Below are 21,497 nucleotides of genomic sequence, written 5' to 3'. Positions count from 1 at the left end.
GGTGCCTCACCTCATTTTGCATCCGTGTATTGTTTGTGTCACTGAGCCAGAGGCTAAATGAAACTGAGGCTGGATCTTAGCTGTTGCTGGAGCAGAAAGGCACTATTGGCATGTGGACACAGAACGAAGGAACCCTGAAATGCTCCTTCTGTAGTTACTATGTGGTAAACATAAGCATAGTTAGATGCAATGGAGGTAATTATAAAAGGACGCTGGGGTGATCTACAAACAATGTACAGTTGTGTATTTAACCAAATTATTTTGCTGTATTTTGCTTTTTCCATTATGTTTATATAATTTGGGGGAGCTTTTGTTCTTTAAAGATTTTTAATAGTTGAAAAAATAAACCTTTTGAGGATGAGCGTGGAGTGCGTAACAAAGAGGTTCGTACCCAGTCGAGATTGTGATAGTTTATGTACTAGTTAGATTCTTGGGTTTCATTCTGTTTCATGAATAAGTGATTGCAGTTCTAGGAATTACTTTGGATTTACATTACTCGTGTAATGGAGATTGGAACCTGGCCCAGTTGTGTGTATGGGTCATATCCTGTGATCGGTTTCTGCATAAAACTCACTTCAGCAGGAGTTTGTCATCAGTGGTGGGATATGGCCATGTATCTTCATTGGATAGTCATACTGGCAAAGTCAGCACCATGGAGCCTATCAACATTAATCCACCAAAAACAACATTGTTTCCTTTTCAAAATATGAGCCCATCTTTCCTTGGCCTTTTCACTTCATATAGCAAGAATCCCAGGTTGTACTGCTGTCTGGCCAAGTATACAGGAGTGCTGGAACAATTTTCATAGTGGAGATGCTGAGAGTCATTGAACCAAACTGTAAACCCTGTATATAATGGAAACCACTTCAAGCAAGGGGCTGCAGCTGCACCACCGCCCCCCCCCAGCACCCCTAGTTCCAGCACCTATGCAATTATGTGTTTTTCCATTTTTGCTAAAAGGTATTTGACCTTGCTGACTCTATGCTGTCTTTTTTGAGGGTTTTTCATAGCAGGGATAGATTTATTTAATTGATAAATAGGCTTGTGTGTAATGATTCTGTAATCCAAGCTATTCATCTTTGGAATAATTGCTACTCCTATAATTGTTTCAAAAGAATTGTAAAAATAATTTGAATGTATAGCCCCATCCTGCATCCACTGAAATCAGCAGGTGCTGGATCGGGTGGAACACTTTGTAACAACTCTGCCACTTCTAGATCAATCTCTCTTCTCACAGTCCAGGGCTCTATAGAGCTAACTTGCATTGGCTATTTAGAATATTGTCTGCATGAGGCATGGGATACAGTCCCATTTTGCCAGAGCTTTACACCAGAATCCAAGCTGACCTGCTCCACGACCTGGAAAAAGAGCTAACACAGCAATAGAGGAACACAGAAACTGGGCCCCCACATTCCATCTATAGTTTGTGCACCACCAAATATGATTCAATGTGCAATACATAAAAATGAGCTGGACTGTACCATTTCCTTGGGAAAATCAAGGGGAAAGAGGGAAGGAACACCCTGGTTCCCCTTTGTAGAATTTCTTGCAAACTCTGCTATCTGCAGGATAAAGAATCCCACCCAGATATCCAAACCTCCCAGATCCCCTGCAATTTGCTGGAGGCTCTGGACTACTTGTGACTTTTCTCCAAGTCACATTGCCAGAGCTTCCTACCCCTGAAGAAACTCTGCATTTAATGAGGAGGAGGAGTGTATGTTAACTTTCTTGCAAATTCCCTGCTAATTAGTTGGAGGGAGGGAGCAGTAAGACAATGCACAGACTCAGGAGACATGGAGACTCAGGTGCCATAGAGACAACTGAACCCACCTCCCATGTGGAGATGGATCTGGCCCAATAAACCGTAAATCACCTTGGGTAGGAGTCTTCCCATTGGGTGAAATCCTGGCTCCACTGAAGTCAGTGTGTTTTAAATAATATTTAACAAAACTAAACTTGGATTCAGGAGAACTGAGTTCCATTCCCAGCATAGCCACACATTTCCTGTATGACCAGGGGAAAGACATGCATGATTAGATTTTTAAGATGTATTTAAGTACCTAATGCTATATAATTGTGCCTTGCACTCCTTACATTGTATTGCAGCATAGAGAAAATCATGGAAATAATAAGAAGCAATCGATAACAATAGATGTATCTTTTATTCACAGATAAAAGCTGAAGCAAGCTGTTATAATACACATTTGTACAAAGGATTTGAAAAAACCCATAAAAAGCAAGATGATCAGAAAATATGATTCATTATGAAATGTGATATTACATACACTATTAAACTTTTTCAAAAGTATTCGCTTGGCAACAAATTTATCAATAGTTTCCACGCTTAGGTGGTCTCCTTCAAAAAAGCACAAATCTCATGCAGCATGTATAAACTTGATCCTGAGGGTTTGCCTTCCTTAGAAAAACTGTAAAAAGATATACTATTTGTCTTAAAGTTCATAATGCAAAAACCTTTATTTATAGTCAAAACTATATAAAAATATGGACCTAACTTAAAATTTACAAAAACTAACTTTTTTTTTTTTGCTTGTTTGTTTTATGGTTTTGGTAATAAACATAATTCTCAGTTCCTGTAGTCAGAGAAAAACAAACCACAATGCCCTTCTAGACTTCCTCGAGTTCGGTTAACAACTCTAAAAAGATCGGATCCATGAAAACAGAGGTTAGTAACCAAGGAAGTAGTTAAGCAGTTATATATATATTTATATATAAATGGAACACAAACATTTATTTTGACCTGAAAAAGGAATAATACAAAAACAGAACATAAAACAATCATCTTGAAATTCCATAATACACTTCTTCAATAGATAACTGTTCATAAAAATATCTTGAATCCTAACCAAGAAAACAATTATAATACAATTTTAGTTCTGCTACATAAAACAGCTTTTCTATTAAACAAGAAGGCAAGTTCAGGTATGAAAACATAATTTACTTATTGCTTGTGCTACAATGTTGTTTTTTTTTACATATAGTCATAAATACACTATACAGTATAAAATATTTCATAGGAATACATTTTGTGGTCTGCTTAGGTTTGCTGGCTTTAATTCTAGCACCAAATACAAAATGAAAATCAAATGAATTTTAAAGGCACTTTCATTGTTTTCTGTTTGTTTTTTAAAGTCTTGGTTTGTACTAGATTTTTCTGCTTTTCTCTGTTAGAAACAATGTTTATTTCTATTTTTATCCTTGTACAGTTCAGGTCACGTAGAGGCACCATAATGATTTATAAACATTCCAATTCCTCATCTGTATCAGTCTCTACAACATTCATCGTGGCTTTAAGTCTTCACATTTCCGCTTTCACTTCCTAATCCTTTTTCTTCTTCGTTTTGGACAGTTTGGCTCCACTTCCTAAAGTCCCTTGAAAAACCACCTTCAAACTTCCACTTCTCGAACTCCATCTTGCAGATCGGATATCATCCCAATATCAAAACAGGTCACTATCATGACATGTGACTTGCACAGATTAACACACTGCTCTAGTTCCTCTGTCACTTGTTCCAGTGCCTCCAGATACTCCTGAGACTCCTGATCAAGGTGAGGGTCCACCTCAACTGTTTGCGAAAAACCAAAATGTTTATATGAGAAACCGTCTACAATAAAAAATGATTTCAGATGCAGAATTTACCATCTTCCGTCAACAGTTACTGGTATCACCACATAAGAAACAAAGTCCTAGGGTAAAATCCTGTCCCCATTCAGCTCAAGTGAGTTTTGCCATTAGCTTCACTTGAGTCAGAATTCCAGCCCTAGGCTCCAATCTAGCAAAAAATGTAAGCATCTGTTTAAGTGCTTTGCTGGAATAAGGCTCTGATTTCAACACCTCAGTTTCCCATCTGCAAAATGAGGGCAATAATACTTATTCCTGGTGTAAAATACCTCTGTGGCTATAAAGCACTATATAAAGTATTTATTATTAATTATTATTATTATTATTTCAGTCTTCTTATAGTTTTGCTAGTTTCTGAATTCTACTTACAGTACCCCAGTATTGCAAAGCAATCCCATACCACACCAAACTTCATTGCTGTGCAAAGTTCTTTAAGGCCCCAATTCAGCTAGCAATTTAAGCACATGCTTAAAGTTAAATAAGTTAAAGTTACTCGTTACTTAAAGTTAAGCATGTGCAAAAGTTTCTTGCTGAATCTGGACTTCACAGTGACTTTGGCGAAATACTTACACTCTTCTTTCCACTTATTTGGATCCATCATCAATCTGCACTTTGTCTCTTCCAACTCTTCCTTCAGACATTCATGTTTTGCCTTCACTTCTCTAATCTGCTGATGGCGCCTTTCTAAAATCTTCAGCTTGGTATTGAAATACATCAGACCCTTTAAAGGCACAGAAAGGCCACTTCATGAATCTGTCTGGCCTGGCCTGGCCTTTGTCAGCACCACCCAAATCCTACCCACCTCATTACATTGTAACATTTAACAGCGTTTTTTTTCTCTTCACTTGAAATGTGCATGAATGGATTCTAATCTACAGGAACAGCATGCCACAATCAGTTAAGCATTTATTGCACTTTTCTAAATTAACATACATCTCTAATATACTCTGAAATTGCTACTGTTTGTAAAGAAATTATTTTCTCTACTACTGCAAATAATAAACACAGTCTAATCATGTTAAATGAAACTCTGAACTCTTTAAGAACATTAAGACATAGGAATTTGTAGTTATATAAAAGCATTCTTACCTTTTCAACATCCTGGAAAGGCTATTTTGGAAAAAATGGGGGGAAAAAAGGCATCAGAAGAATACAGAACTCTGGTCTCCAAAATAGAATTAACTGAATTGTTTTCCAATTACAAGTAAATTAAACTCTCAATATCCCTGATTTAATAGAATTCTAACCAGGATACTTTATGTCATTTACATAAAGAGTTAATGACCCTGTAGTAGAGAGAGGCTGTAAAGTTTCATCAGGCAGGCTAAGATTATAAAGTCTTCTCATAATGTATTCATTGGTGTTCTCCGTTCATGCCATCAGTCATGTTGAACACAATTAATTGTAGACAGTAATTATTTTCATTTTCTACGTTAAGGGCACCCCAACATATGAATTGTAAAATTAATAATTATAGTGCTTTAATTGCAATCAATTTCCTGCATGCCAAACTAGCATTCAAGCAGTGATTCTGCCTGTATATTGTAATTTAAGTTGTCTGGAGTTGTTGTAAAATATGTACTGACCTCAGTTTCCTCTTGTCTGTGTCGCTGTAATCGTTCCACATCATCAATCTCATAAACTTTAATTTCAAATGGCTCTTTTAAAGTGCCTGGCAAAGGTGGTAGATCAACCCACTGGCCAGTGACACTGGGCTTTCTTCCTAAGGATGTAGCATCAGGCAATGGAGCAGGAATCAGTCTACGACGCTGGAGACCTTAAATAAATTTTTTTTAAAGTATTTTGCATCACATGGGACATTATGCATCCAAAACCTAGGAGTACTAGTGTATTGCAAAATATGACAAAACAAAGAAAATATATAGGTTTTCAGGATACTTTGGGGGAAATGCTTTTTTTTAATCCTTTTCTTTTAATAATGTAAGGCAGTTAGGCCAGATCTTTGAAGTTATTAGGGACCTAACTGCAATCTGAAATCAATGGGAGTTAGGCATCTAAATAGCTTTAAGGATCTGGGCCTTACTGTTTTGATGGGCTTTGGCACGGTCCTTGTTTGTTTAGTGGTGGTAAACAGCAGTAGTAGTTCTCCCAAGGGCCATCTAAGCATCAGTTCCTTATGCCAGCCTTCCTAAATTTTGTCTGCCCACTTTCATGAGTGAGTACCTTTCTTTTTTGTGAGTAAGTATGATCTCATTCATTTCTTCACTCTGGCAAAAGTAGTCAACTAGGTAATGTGACGAGGCTGATAACGTTTGATGATTCTGACAGGCTATTTGTTCTATGCCTAGGTTAATTCTAAGCAAGACTTGTTCAGATGAGGTTTCCACTTCATTCTACAGAACCACCCTCACTCCACCCCATTGCATAACCAACCCCCCTTTTTCTTCTACCGTAACAACAGCCTGTTGGCCAACTGGACTGGCACATGGCCTCCTCTAAACTCAGCATCCAAGCTGCAAAATGATGTGGGATTATTTCAGTGGAAGTTGAAGGCTTCTGGCACTTAGGGCAGCAACTAGCTATGCTACAACCGTAATTCTCCTCTTTCGTGTCCAAGCACATCACTTCCACAATGCAACAGAGCTGCAAAGGCCAGGGAACCAGGAAATTCACTTGCTACTTAACAAGGGTCTCCCAGATTTAAGAACAACACTGTTACCCAGTAAGAAGATATATATATGCATACAGATAAGTTGGAAGTTGCCATGCAAACTATGAGAGGCTAATTAGTTAAGATGAGCTATTATCCGCAGGAGAAAAAAACTTTTGTAGTGATAATCAAGATGGCCCATTTAGACAGTTGACAAGAAGGTGTGAGGATACTTAATTGGTTAGTCTCTAAGGTGCCACTAGTACTCCTTTTCTTTTTGCAAATACAGACTAACACGGCTGCTACTCTGAAACCTGTCATTAGGGAATCTAAGATTCCCCCCAATCTAAGAATCCTCCCACCTTCTTGTCAGCTGTCTAAATGGATCATCTTGATTATCACTACAAAAGTTTTTTTCTCCTGCTGATAATAGCTCATCTTAACTAATTAGCCTCTCACAGTTTATATGGCAACTTCCAACTTATCTGTATATCTTCTTACTATATGTTCCATTCTATGCATCCGATAAAGTGGGCTGTAGCCCACGAAAGCTTATGGTCTAAGGTGCCACAAGTCCTCCTGTTCTTTTTACTGTTACCAAGATGCATCAGGGCAAAAATTTCACAAGGCAGAGACTGTCTTGTACCCATAAAAAAATGGGCATCCAGACATGTGCTGGTATTTGCCCATACAAAGCTGAGCGCATTGATGCAGACATTTTTTTCAGTCATGTGTCACCCTCTACTTTTTGAGAGACTAGTTCTTAGTGATGCATCTGTCATTAACCAACAAGTGTACAAGCCATGTTCAGGCAAAACCGAAGCCAGTGGCACTGATCCCCAGATCACTGGAGCCAATGACACAAAAACAAGTTGAAGTGTAAGAGTGATATTACTGCTTGTGCTCTTTGTCGCTTTGTGATGGGGAGTGTGAGCAGCTTCATGCTTGCTGATTCAGAGCTCAGTGGGAGAAATGTACATTCCCTCTAGTGACTCCCTTTTAATGGAGATTCAGAGGAACACTGCACTCCTTGAAAGGAGTTGCTTCCAAAATTTTCCCATCGCAGGACGGAATCTTTGAGGGAGAAGTGAAGTAAAATTATCCTCAGTGTCTGGAGTCTCATGGGAGAAAACCAGAGGTATGGCATCTTATAATTATTGCCTCTCTTCTTCTGACTGCAGCTGAGTGCATCAAGAGGGCAACATTTCACTGCTGCTTAGAAGAGTATGACTGAGGCCATCTCCAAACCTGGGTCTCCTACATGGGAGTCAAGTGCCATGAGATCAGGTCAGTTACTTTATAAACTTTACGAATGGTCAATAAAGAGGTGAAAGCTCACCAGGCCTCATTGAAAGTGAGATATTTGCTGTATGTGCTTAAGGAGTTACCTGGTATAAATATTCTTAATAAATGAATCCTGGCAAATATGGGACCTCCAGGCAGCTGGGCCACATCAATTTAGTCTATTTTGGGTATGTAATCAACAGGGTATCCTTTCCACAACTTCAAGTTATTCAATCTGACTGTGTCAGGCCTGATCCTCCCCATGAACTAAAATCCCAATCCTGCAACTGCCTTCTGGCAGCTGGAAGCCCTCTGAAGTCAATAAACAGATGCAGTCAATCGCATACAAGCAGATGAACTTCATGGTACCTAGTGGTCCCAATGTGAAGTCATTGGAGCTCCATATGGACATAGGGGACTACTTACACAGAAGGGGTTGCAGGATTAAGGATTAGGCTTCCATTGGCTTTGATGGGACTAGGATCAGTTCCCAGGATGAGTTTCTCTAGCACTGCTTTCCTAAGAGCTAAAATCCAGCAGAAGCAAGTCTCAAATCCACTTTGACAGGTTAGTATTAAGTTACCCCAGGAACATGGCTAACATTTCCTATTGAATACTTAGGCCAATAATGGGTCTATCAAACATTTCCTGTTTGTCCAATATTGAATAAAAGTCCTATGAAGTTCCACTTCATGTATAAAATATATTAGTGTGTCAGAGTATGAAGCATTCAAAAAGTAAGGTATAATTTACCAACGAAGACAATTTCAGCTGAAAAAGAAATAATTTGTCATTTTTAAAGACCTTCTAAGCATTTCCTGGGGCAAAAACAAATACAAATCCATCAGTGAGTAATGCCTTCTCAATACGTGTGCAACTTTACACAGCTGTTAATATTGATTTGTAGGAGAGCTTCATGTGCTATGAAAAAAGAACTGCTGCAAGTGTTGCACAAGGTCTCTGAACTGATTTATTGCCTATCAAAGCAACTCAGTTGCTTTGACCAGAAAGCACAATAACATATACATCAGTTTAACTCGTTTAGTTGTGCTGGCACAAGCATCATGTGCACCTACAGAGACTGCAATAATTACACCTTTCCAATTGACGTGTCAGATTCAGCAAGCCCATGCTCAGAGGAGTAGTTCTTACCCTACTCCCACACATAGTGCTACTAGAAGTTAAAGGTTGCAGGAGCAGCCTTTCAGTCAGGAGCTATCATTGCATGAATTGCAGTGAATCCCCAATAACGAACATGGTATTTCTGGCTGGAATAGTAAAAACTATTTCCAAAACTTGGACATTAGAACCCTGATTCTGAAGCCGTTACTCTCATTCAGTACCACTTACCCACACAAGCAGCATCAATGAAGCCAACAAGTAAATGCCACTGAAGGTCAATAAAGGTGGCGGAATTTAGCCCTTGTTAAGCAGCCAATCACTCTGGTTTTGTGGTGGACTTAGAAGATTTAGGACAAACGTAAGTGAATGGAAGTCACACCTCTCTGAACAAAAACAGTTACACTACTTAGGGTCTATCTATCCTACCCACCAGATCGGCGGGCAGCGATTGATCCAGTGGGGTTCAATTTATCAAGTCTAGACTAGATGCGATAAATCAACCCCCGAGCACTCTCCCATCGACTCTTGTACTCCACTGCCGCGGGAGGCGCAGACAGAGTCGACGGGAGTGGCAACAGTCTACCTACCACAGTGAAGACACCATGGTAAGTCAATCTAAGTACATCGACTTCAGCTATGTTATTCACGTAGTTGAAGTTGCATTGCTTAGATTGATCCCTCCCCCACCCACCCCCTGCAGTGTAGACCAGGCCTCAGGCTTCTATCTCTTTCATAATTTAGCTTTAAAACTTGCTTTAAAAACTACAGAGCCTATAATTTTGTAACGAATTAACAGCATTCATCTACAATTTAGTGCATCTTTTATCCATATGTATATCTTTAACGTGGCTAGGCATCTAAATTCAAACTAAGTGACCTACCAGTTTACTTAAGAAGCACAATAAAAACTCAACATCCTAAAATATGAGAAGAATATCAATGAATTTCTAAGATGGCTGAAAACGCAAGCCTGAGTCGTGTTAATTTTTTACCTGTCGATCTTTTCTTAGGGGACTTCAAACTCCTCATGCGTCCTGGTGATGACATTCCGCTTTCACTCATTGAGTCATGTGCGGAAGAGGCACTGCCTGTTGCTTCGCTATCACGAATCATGCTTTCATAGCCACTGCTGCCACCACTGTGGTAAAAAAGAGCTGTCCTTCCCATTGCTGGTGGCAGTTCTCCACTTAAAACACTGCTATTATCACTGCCGTGCCCACTGCTATACCGCTGAGGCCTCCGGGGCGCAGTTATCTTGCTGTAAGGAGATGGCAACACTGGAATTTGTGATTTTTCATCGCTGAGATTAATACCACTGTCATTCCCGCTATCAGAGTCTGTGGAGCCTCTGAAATGCCCCATTTTAACAGAACTGCCAGATACCAGCTCATTAACCCGACTGTTGGCTGCCCTAATTGCTTGCTTTGTCCCCATAATAGTTCCTCTGCCAGGTTTGTTGTTGACGCCCTGCACAGATCGAGGGATTGTTTTCCCACTTGGAGGAATGCTAGAGCTTTTTCCAATAGACTGAGTCAGTGATTTTACAGAGGAGCTAAGCGACTTTGACCCATTTGTAGAAAGGCTGCGGTTTTTGTTTCCACCTGCTTGAGCCTTCTGGTTAGTGGTACTTTTTGCCTGGCTGTTTTTACAGGGTAAAGGTGCAGTATGTGATGGTGGTGAAGTCACAGTAGAAGCTACAGGGGGAACTCCCAGCCGTGGGACCGATCGTCCCGTTCTACCATTGTTGATGCTAGCGTTGCCATTTTCCCTAGTTGTGTTTGCTTTGGATCCAACCGATGTCAGACTATCACACCTTTCCAGAGACATGTGACTCTCATATCGATGAACACCTTCACTTTTAGATGCCTTAGTCTTTAAACTTGAAGTCATTTTAGGCAAAGAATGGTCTCCCTTGAGGCTTGTTTTACTGCTAGTACTTTCACTAACCCAAGATCCAGCTTTTGATCGCAATTCTGCCTCTTCCTCAGCTTTTGCTGTTACAACTCTAGGACAGTCTAGGCCTGCAGCTTTGCCTCCACTATTTGCGACCACCACATTTTTCTGCTCTAGGCTTGATTTACGTACAGGAGGTGTTGGAGGTATGGTCCCATTTGGCCTAGGTAGCATGCTTGACTTTTGTGGCAGAGTCTTCTTTCCCAAGGATGTTTTCAGGCTGCCAACAGGAAAGGCAGCTTCAGAACTTCCCCTGCTCACACCTTCTGATGGAGCACTATTACTGTGTGCTACTGGCATCACACCCAGCGTAGTGGCTCCTCTCTTAAGCTGTGGCATTTTCATTGCTGCTTCAGATTTTTTAGTGGCTTCACTGGAAGATTTGCAAGCCATTTCACAACCATCTACAACCCTCTGGGAGCATGCAAGCATAGTCTGAGACTTAGTTGGCTTGGCTGCACTGCTGAAGTATTGGGCAGCTTTTGTTGGCTGCTTATCAGTACCAAATGTGTGAGATTTTGGAGACAGCAGAGATTCTGCAGCTTTTGCTTCCAAGTGACTATCCATGCGCACCAGCCAGGGATCTTCAAAAATAGCGTGTGGATTCTGCTGTTCCCTGTAGCTTACAGTGGCATCATTGTGAGTCGGAGATGAGGTAGTTTTTGTTTTCCTAGGAAGACTAGAATGTATTGTTTCTATCACCGGTGTACCTCGAGAATTGCTAGATTTAACTTTTAGGGGCTGATCAGCTACACAAAAAGCACTTTTCATCTGAGATGCTTTGGTTAATTCAGAGTTTTGGGGGATTTTGTTGATGCCTGAAGACATTTTGCTAGAACTTATACTCTCAGTTTCCAGCTCTGAGAAACAAAATCCACTGTCATTCAGGGAGCTTTTCAATGGGGTGGCTACATTGGGCAAATCCAGATTAAGAGGTTCCTTGGACTTATTACAGCTGTAAGAGGACTGGGCAACAAAACTGTCACTGGACTGGGCTCCGTCACTTTCAATTGTACAAATGCTAACTTCACTAAGCCAAGAACTGATGGAGGAACGTCTGCTGCTGGAAAACGGATCCTCAGCAAAGGGCAAAACAATATCAATATTTACACCAGTAGAGCTTGCCTGTGAGGTATAAGCATCAAACTCATCATTTATACTGCTAATAATACTAACGGGCCTGGAACCTGATGCAAGAGCCTGAAGGGAGCAGTCGCTGTTAAAGCTAATGATACTGGCAGGCCTTCCATTATCTAAAATTCCACTGATGGATAGTTCCTCTACCACTGTAAAAACAAGCTCGTCCTCTCCATTCAGCTCCACAGGCTGCTGCAAAGTCACTGTGGTGGTCAGTATATCCCGGTCAAAACATTTACCTTTGAACGCTGAGTGGAAACTATGTACCTCGATAGCGCCAGATTGATTCTGGGTGTTACTGCCAACTAGAAATGTGCTTCCTACCAAGTTGTGCTCAGGTTTGCTAGTCATTTGCTTACTCATTCCCACAGGAGGAGTCCGGATTGCACTGCTATTGTCCAACTCTGAACATGCTTCTTTGGACTTGAGGGTCTGATCTCTCTGTTGTGGAGGTGGGGGCGCAGGGCTTGGTAAAGGTCGCTTCACATATGAGAACTTCTCTTTCACTACAGGTTCAGCTGTGGCCTTACTCTGCTCTTGACTCCTAGTAGGGTTATATTTCGATGATTTCAGCGAATCTGTGATTGTCTCTTTCTCTCTCTCGCCATCCGAGGCTGAGCCCAGTTTTTTGCCTTCAGCTTTGGTTTGCAGTTTGGAATGTTCCGCTTTGATGTGAGGGGCGTTCTTTTCATGACAGCTGCCACCCCTTTGAACAGCAGCCTGGAAATGAAGATTATGTCCTTTTTTTGGAGACATTGTTTCCTGTGGAACAGATTTTTTATACGCTCCAGATGGAGAAGATGGTTTTTCATTTATCAGTTTAGACTGCACATTTTCTATCACTGTCACAGGACTACAATTTGATGCAACAGGTGTTTCTCCACAAGCAAACTTTATAGGTTCCTCACTTCCATCAATGAATTCTAACCTTTCTTGCAATTCAGCAAAAGTGTTGCACTTAAAATGGTCCTTGTCAGAACTTCTAGCAATAGCAAAGTTGTCCTTGCTTCTCTTTTTGTTAAGGGAAGGAATTATGGGAACAAACTCTGGAGGCCCTTCATTATCTGTTAGTTCCCTGTCAGACAAAGCTGCACCGTTTGGACCAACATAGATGACGGTGTCACAAGATTGTTCACTGCTGGAGGAATAATCAGGATCACTAGAAATACTCAGTGCAGGAAGATCAGGGTCAAGTGCTACAGTTCTTGGGTGAAAGGGTCTCAAGTGAGGTGGTCTTCGTACATGGCCTTCTTCACATGAACTTTCTCCTCCAGATGAGCTGGATGCATACTGTTAATTATAAAAAAAGAAAATCTTTATTAATATTAAATGTATTTATAATAAGAGAGGAAATCTTGGGCTCATTATGTACTCTGCTTTGCTTTCACCATCAACCACAATTGTGTCTAGTGGAAACCTTTACAATATGAAGTTAAATAACAAAACTTATCTATATACATTTTAAACATGATATGATTATTATATTAATAGGTTTACCACAGATAAGTTTCATAACATCAAAATATTATGTTGTCTTTCAATCTTAGCATCTTACATTCTTTCCTTATTGTTTTTTGATTAAAACAAATTGAACCTTTAGCAATAGCCCCATATAATAATCAAAGGAATTTTTGCAATAATCCCACATAAAATCAAAGGAATGTGTGTGTGTGTGTGTGTGTGTGAAAACGTGCCTTGCATAAAATTAAAACACAAATGTTTCAGGACTAATAATCAAGTGGAATAACAACAGCTTTGGGCCAACACGTTTGTCAATTTCTCTACCAAGCTTTGATGCATTTTGTATTAGTTCTCATTGTTTAGAAGTCCCATATTCCCCCACCAAGGGGTTCAGAGAATAAATTTTCAATTAAATTAATTGCAGCTTGCTTGTACACCAACCTTGGATTTCTTCTTTCTCATTCGGTGGATTCGTGATGCAAGCTGAATTGTCATGAGAGTTTCTGCATAATTTGCTGGGGAGTCAGAAATATGAGCAATCATGGTTGTTCTACAGTTGATGTTCCCAAATGATTCTCTCAGCAACATAGTCAACTTGTTGTCCCTATGTAATAAATAATAATACTAAGATGGTTTAAAAGAATTCTAGTTCCTTTTGCAGACTCTTCTAAAATACCAAGTATTATGGTTTCATTTTTATAGTGTACATGTATGTATGGTATAGGTAGATCTGAAATATACATGATCTGTACATATTTAAAACATGTCTAAGCATATATACACACACACAGAGATAACAAATTTATTCCTCTACCTGCATATTTTTAGAGGTGTAAATTCTTTGTTAATTTGGGCAAATCCAAGAACTATTCACTTTACTGGCAGTTCATCATGATACTTAGTATTACCCAAACAGCTTACAAGTACTATCTTTTATCTCGTTAGAGCTAATCTCTGGTACTTTGAATGCACCATCACCATGTTACCTAACCTACATGACCTACAGATGAACAGTTCGTGTAACAAGGAATAAAATAACTTTATATGGCTGAACAGACACAGCCAAGAATACCCTAACAAATATATTATTAGGCATCAAAGATACGTTTAAGCCCTGCCCCACCTAATTTTTCCTCTGCCATTTTAAAAGAGAGACCATGACCTGGACATTCTGACCAGGAGCATGGTGCAAAGAAATCTCCCTGTCCTCCTTGTCTTCACAGAGGAGGGAGCCCATACACCAGATCCACACCTTGTAGCATTGAGAAGAAAGAATTCCACAAAGCTTCCCCTTAGTAAGTGACAATACAGCCATCCATTGGACGTTGCACTGCCTGATGCAGCAGTGCACTGAATGTTCCACTATTCAAAGGGAGAAAAGAGATGCCTTAAATGCCCACCTATTTGAAAAGTCTGATTACTCAAACACTCATCCATGCTTTATAGCCCGATCTGTGGCTATGGATGTGGCTACAAGCTCGCATATACCATAACGTGCACGTCTTTTTGGGTGGATACAGCTATATCACAATGCTCATACACTGAAGTACTTATGACATTTGCTATAGTTCTTCTATGTGGCTTAGGTGCAGATTTAGGGCCAGATCCTGGCTTCCATTCTGCCCACTCTGCTCTGGCAGCACAAATCCGGTGGGAAATTAGCTTAACTGGCTGTCCGAGGATTTCCCTTGGGGAATCATTAGATGGTGTACGGCCAACGTGGTCTTCAGCCATAGCCAGTGCAGCTGAGGAGTCATCATGCTCTGGAATGCCACAGCTGCCAGAAAAGCTACTTAGGGGCTGTATGCAACTGGCACAACTTAGAACACTCCTGAGGCTGCTACAAGTTGCTCCTCAGAACTGGCACAGCACCCAGTGGCCTGTGTCAGGGAGTCATCTTTACGCCTTTGCTCACTGAGCTGGGCTTGGTGGCAAAGGGCTTGGTCCTGAGGCTCTGGCCATTCACTATTCTAGTCCATTCGCTCAGCTGGCAACTGGCCTAAGGAAAACACCTGCTTTCACCTAATACAAAATGAAAGAGCACCTGCTCCATATTCCACACTGGATAAATATGTGAAATGACATGAGAAATAAATGAGGCACTAACTTACAACTCATCATAGCAAGCAACAATTAAACTCTGGTACGAAAGGCCAAATTCTACCAGTGATGTCTGTGGCAGGGATGTCCTCTTTAGACTGGGCCCCCTGCAGATGTGAATGTATTCCCTCACCATGACAGTACCGCCAAGCACACTCTATAAAGCACACATCGATGCTCACTTTTGTCAAGTTACCATTCCCTTTTCCACACAGGAACAGAATATGGTCCTGAATGTATTTAAATGCACAGTTTTTATTGGAAACATACATATGTGCAACCTGCTGAACAGGGCATATTATTTATAGCACTACTGATACGATCCTCACCACTCTGTTACATGCACAGTAAAGCTGGTTGATGTTTCTCGATATTTCAAGACCACCTCTAAATTTGAAAAAAAAACAACAACAGGGAAATAAAATGTCCCCTGGTTTTCAACAAGCTGGCCAAAATTTTTCAAAGTTTCAACATTTCACAAAAAAAGAAAAACATTTCTGCAATTTTTTCAAAGTGGACAAGCTCCCTTCATCCAACTTAGGTATATGCCACAATGCATATGATTTTTCAGACCGCTGTGCATACCACCACCACATTATGGGACTCTAAAATCATAGAATCATAGAATATCAGGGTTGCAAGATCTCAGGAGGTCATCTAGTCCAACCCCCTGCACAAAGCAGGACCTAATCACCAACTAATCATCCCACCCAGGGTTTATCATACATTACATGAACATAAATGTCATAAAAACTGTACTGGAGGCCAGATATATGTTGTCATATATGTGACTGGCAAAACTTCCATTGACAGTGCAATAGATTAGCAGGCCCTTGATATAATTTTTTTGCAAGCTATATTTAAGGCAATGTACACAGTAATTTACTTACTTGTATGGTACATGTTTAGCACCATTAATTAAGGCCAAAATTACATTGCCCAGGGCAGACAGAGACAGGCACAGGGAACCTCCCCCATCTCGGCTCTTGCTCAGCACTTTTTCACAGCTTCCTAGATCAATCAGATGCAAACGGCTCCGTCCTCCGGACACTAAAACAAAACAACGTTTATACACACATTCACCTGAGCAAAAGGACTCACAGCAGATTAGCTATGCAGAATTTATTCAAATGACAGAAATAATGAATGCAGTGTGGGGTAATGCCTGAATTAAATATTAATGGGGCAACATGTGAATTGAACAAAGAAGATATTAGCCACATCTACCAAGGTTTGTCCATTCTCGACTGCTTGGGGGGCTTGGTTGGGTTCTTTTTTTAGTATACTGCATATTATTTTTAATCTAAATGTAAAAATATTTATTTCAAACTAAATAAATACATCAAATTTGGAGTGACTGATCTTACTTCCTCCTTTGCCACTCTTCTCCATGCGATACTGGTAAATGTGAAGAGTGAAGAGCATATGTGAATTCCTCCTGTCTTCTTCATCACACTCAGGTTTACTGGTACTTCTGGCAGCAATTGCAGCATCAAGGAAAAAGGCAGCTTTCTCTGCTGTCGGGGCCCTAAGCTCACTTTGGTTTTGAAGCTTGAATATAAACAAGAAAATGGCTAATTAAGGCAGGGGGGAATGTTTTTTGCTGATCATACTAAGTCTCTAGGGCGATAAGAGAAACAAATATGTACACCATGGGAGTGGGGATTATATATTAAAGACAATAAAAAAATTTACCATCTTAAAAATTGTCATCATCATTGTCAGATAAAAGGAAATAAAAAACAGAGGAAAGTCAGGCTGAAAAGCCTATGTTGCGATAGCCATTATACCTGGGTTCCACATATCGGATCCTCTCTCAAATAAACCCCTGGAGACTGACCATCCTGAAGGCTGCCAGTGGCTACTTCAGCTAACAAATCCTTAAGGTTTTCATCTTTGCCACTGATCTCCACAGCAGATACTCTAATAGAGAAACGAGTCCCAGTTTTTTCTTTGCGTTCATTGATTAACTTGAAGAGCCAAGAAATTGCACAGGGGATAATACCAAGGCTTTGTGTGGAGTTATCTTTGCCAATCATGGTATAAGATTTACCTGGAAAGGAAAGGAAAATATAAAAACTTATCTTTCAAGAATAAAACAGTTTCTTCTTATGCAGCTCCCAATTTACATTATATGCCATGTGCTGTACAGATAGCTTGGGCTAACAAATGCAAAAATGATTTGTATGTATTTAATTATTAATCAGTTAGTATTTATTCAATTAATTTTGCCATTTTTGTAACTCAAACCCAAAGCAAATTAATTTTTAAAGTATCTCTGATCTTTTGATTTTCATCATAACATGCCTCGAAAAGCTTGTTCCTACATAAACTAATCTGATGTTACAGTTTACCTTTTCAAATTAGAATTTAAGATCCCAGTGTAGAAATAAACCATGATAAGTTGGCAAAGCTAATTAAAAAGAAATTCTAATCTATTCGTATACTCCAGATTTATTGTTCCAGAAGCTGACAGTATGTAATTACCAGACTGACATAGTAATTAACTGTAACGAATTTGGGAGCTCACCAAGCTTGACATGACCAAAGCAAAATATGCAACCATCTGCACCATTCACAACAGACTGGATTACTTCTGCTACTGTTCCAGAGCATACCTCAGCCTGAAAGAACAATTGGAGACAAATAAGTTACACAATTCACTCTTTACTTCTCTCCTACATGAAAAGAATGATTCAATATTTCTGAAGCGTAACACTTTTGCCCATTTTTGTGGCATTATTTCTACTATTTTAGCAACTATGTTCCATTTTTCAAAAATAAAAGCTGCTATAGCAGCCTAAAATAGTTTTCAATTCTTTATACCAATTCCCTTGGAATATCGATTCTATGACTAATGTAGCAATTGAACACTATCCAACCAAGCTTGCTGCTGGTATAATAGCTTAGCCAAGGGTTTTCAGTAAGAGTAACAGCTTCAGTGAAATGAAGCCAGCCAAAGAGTGCTTGTAGAAATTAAAAAGCCATTCATACTGGAGAAAATGCATTGAAGATCCCTGAATAAGAATTTCTAAGTATCTGATTTCCATTTACTATGAAAACAATAATATAATTGGTAAAGGGAATTCGCTAAATTCCCTAAGTGTACTAAAAACAATTTATCAGTGTATGTAAGGGGTTGAAATATATACCATGATTTATTAAATATAGCAATTGATGGCATACACATATAAGGCCATACACCAGTGAACAATGAGCATAGATACATGCCAGCAAGCCTGCCCATAGCAATGATGATGCAGGTGGAAGTTGGCCACTCTGATTCTAGTCACCTTGAAACAGCGGAGAAATGCTACCTCAAAGGCCCTCCAAGAGAGTGTTGAAGAGTGTGGCCCAGAGATCAGAGTGAAATCCTGTCCCGACTGAAGACAATGGGAGTTTTGCCATTGACTTCGATCAGGCCAAAATTTTACCTCATCTCCTTTTTGTACTGCATGTGCAGCACCCAAATCATCAGCAGCTGCTGTGCACAACCACCCACATAGATTATTGCAACTTTCAGTACAAATAGACTATACTGGTCCCTAGGGCTGCACTACTGGGGCATTTGCAATTGCGCTGTGCGTCTGAGTGCGTAGTTATGCCTTTTCCTATGCACTTGCCAGACATTCAGACCGCAATGTGCTTATTCACTGATCCAGTACCTGAGATAAAAAGGATGAAAAATGTTTTTTAGCCAAAATTTGTCTTGTTCATTCAAGCTGTAAAGTAACATTCTCAACATGAATTATTTGGAGTTTCATAAAATTGAATGTTCTGATAGAGAACTATTTAAAGGTTGGTCTATGTCCAGATTTATTTTAAAAATCCTTTGTTTTAAAGCTACTATAAGTTTTTTTTCTGCTCCCATTGGGTGGTCTTGACTACAACGTCACCAAACATATCCCCTTTCCTTCTGTGCACATGTCTGCCTGCTGCCCGTCCAGTTTCAGCTCTACTGCTGTTATTGTGCATAAGACAGGCCTTGCAGGGCCTGGAGAAGGGCATGCATGGTCAACAAAACAGTGAAACTGACTATTCAGGAAGTGATGTGAAATGTAAACCTGAAAAAGAAGAGAAAAATAAAAATCTTCCCTGCCCTCTTTCAATTATAGTAATCTTATGGGGTTAGTTGTAACCATTGTCCCGACTCAGCAAAGCACTAAACTTTAGGCACATGCTTAAATCTGTCCCTAGGTAGCAAAGCACTGAAGTCAATGGGTTGTACTCCTAATCCTATTGATTTAAAAAGGGTTACAACATATTCAGTTAAAAATGTAAATTTCAAGTTGACTGTGCCTTTAAGCAGCACTAAAAATACAGGGAAAGTATTCATTCAGCAAATTTATCTCCATGGATGTAGCTTCACTTCTGGGCTAAATTGAAACCATGTGAGAGTTTATCTACTGTCTATTAAATTACCATGTTTTCCCAGGAATTATACTAACTCATTCAAACAAAATTTCCCAGAAGCAATAAGGAACTCTTATATGAATTAAAATGATGTGCCCACGGGAAGAGTTGTTAGAGTTAAATGCTTATCTCCAGTACCTGAGAAGCATCCTGAGGGAATACTGCATCAAAGGCAAACATCTTTGGGACAGCAACAGTTCCTCTCCTGTGACCTAAGTTGGATGGTCCACTTGCAGATGGATCATAAAGAGTGATTTGCTTTTTTCGTGGATCTACCTTTAGAAAAGACATGGATTCGGACGTGTCATGTGGTCCTTGAGAGGGACAAATTCTCACCATCACCTTCACCTGCAAGTAGTTACAAGGAAAGTGACAGCTTTAGTTCCTACTTACAGCTAATGTAAATAATTGCATAGTATCCCACCCCCCAAACTATTCCCTGCTCCCAAAACTTGTACATTTTTAACAGTTCTGTGACTCAGAATGACTTCTCCATATACTTACAGCCAGATTTTCAGCACTGGCTTCCACTCTTGTGCCTGCAATGAATTAATTTTAAAAGGGTTCACTTTCACTTTACCATTTAGATGTCTAATGATGGATCTCTTGACAAAGAGATCATGAACAGGATACTGAAAGCTTCTCAGCCATTAGGAAAGAAAGCTACATAACAAAGTCCTGAAATCCCACAACATAACCCTCTCAACAAAAATAAAACTTTACAATGCTTTTGTGCTCACATCTCTCCTCTATGGCTGTGAAACCTGGACACCATACAAATGGCATATCAAACAGCTAGAGGCCTTCCATATGTGGTCTCTGCACGCCACTATGGGGATCCGCTGGCAGGACAAAATTATCAACCTGGAGGTTCTCCAAAAGTCAAATGCCATAAGCATCAAGGCCATGCTGATAAAAGCCCAACTACACTGGGTTGGACACATCATTAGGATGCCTGAATATTAACTCCCCAGAGAAAAATCCTATGGAGAATTGGCACAAGGACACCAGAATCAAGTGTCTACAAGGAAAAACACTACAAGGACAGCAAGCACTACAAGGACAGCATCAAAAAAACCACACACTATGGTGCAATAAAACCAGATTATCTTAAGAAGGCTGAGTTAAATAGATCAGCATGGCAACACACAGCACTCAGAGCTTTTCAAGCCTTTGAAGAAGACAGAAATAATCGATTGTTAGCTGCAAGGGAAAAGCATCATACTACTGCTATAGTGACCAAGACGCTCACCAATTACTTTGTCTGCCTGATCCGCTCATGAGCATGCGTGTCATGCTTTGGACTTCAGAGTCACTCCAGAATCCACAAAAAGAGAGAGCATGAAAACGTCACCGTCGAACCAACGGACTACACGCACACACACACCCCTGATTTGCAGGCACAATCAACGCTCAGTGAAAAATTGTGTCCACAGAAAAGGAGAATGTGGCAAGATCTTTTTGTAAATCAGGACCTTAATGTTCACAGACTTTGTGACCTAATGTACTGACAAATCCTTCCTGAACAGCTGTTTGAATAAACCAAGAATGAAACAAGATGTTGTAAGCAACAAGTCCTCGGAGTTCTCACTTTCTCTCCTCCTAACCGCTGACATATCTTAAGTCCAATTCCGCCAATACAAAAGTGCTGTTGCTGTAACCCACATGGTCAGAAGCCTTTTGCAGCTATAACTTATTGCTAGGATCTTCCCTGGAGACCGGAAGCGTTATTGTCTTTTACATGCTCTTTGCACAGGTACAAATGACTACACAAGA

General features: G+C 40.0%; 1 protein-coding gene across 1 annotated transcript in view; it reads right to left on the bottom strand.

Annotated features, from left to right (window-relative positions):
* Positions 1-2,902: 2,902 nt before the first annotated feature.
* Positions 2,903-21,497, bottom strand: part of KIF26A (kinesin family member 26A) — a 132,408-nt gene continuing 113,813 nt past the window's right edge. Inside the window, exons 6-16 of the mRNA XM_073349797.1 lie at positions 19,860-20,069; positions 17,839-17,932; positions 17,099-17,361; positions 16,676-16,859; positions 16,199-16,358; positions 13,650-13,812; positions 9,650-13,037; positions 5,227-5,417; positions 4,730-4,750; positions 4,211-4,361; positions 2,903-3,584 (exon numbers count right to left, since the gene is read on the bottom strand). Of these exons, the coding sequence (XP_073205898.1) occupies positions 3,406-3,584; positions 4,211-4,361; positions 4,730-4,750; positions 5,227-5,417; positions 9,650-13,037; positions 13,650-13,812; positions 16,199-16,358; positions 16,676-16,859; positions 17,099-17,361; positions 17,839-17,932; positions 19,860-20,069 (5,004 nt within the window). The 3' untranslated portion in view covers positions 2,903-3,405. The remainder of the gene's footprint in view (positions 3,585-4,210; positions 4,362-4,729; positions 4,751-5,226; positions 5,418-9,649; positions 13,038-13,649; positions 13,813-16,198; positions 16,359-16,675; positions 16,860-17,098; positions 17,362-17,838; positions 17,933-19,859; positions 20,070-21,497) is intronic.

The sequence above is a fragment of the Lepidochelys kempii genome, chromosome 6 (assembly GCF_965140265.1).
Source record: "Lepidochelys kempii isolate rLepKem1 chromosome 6, rLepKem1.hap2, whole genome shotgun sequence".
In the NCBI taxonomy this organism is placed as follows: Eukaryota; Metazoa; Chordata; order Testudines; family Cheloniidae; genus Lepidochelys; species Lepidochelys kempii.
This window is presented reverse-complemented; position numbering and strand designations above follow the sequence as displayed.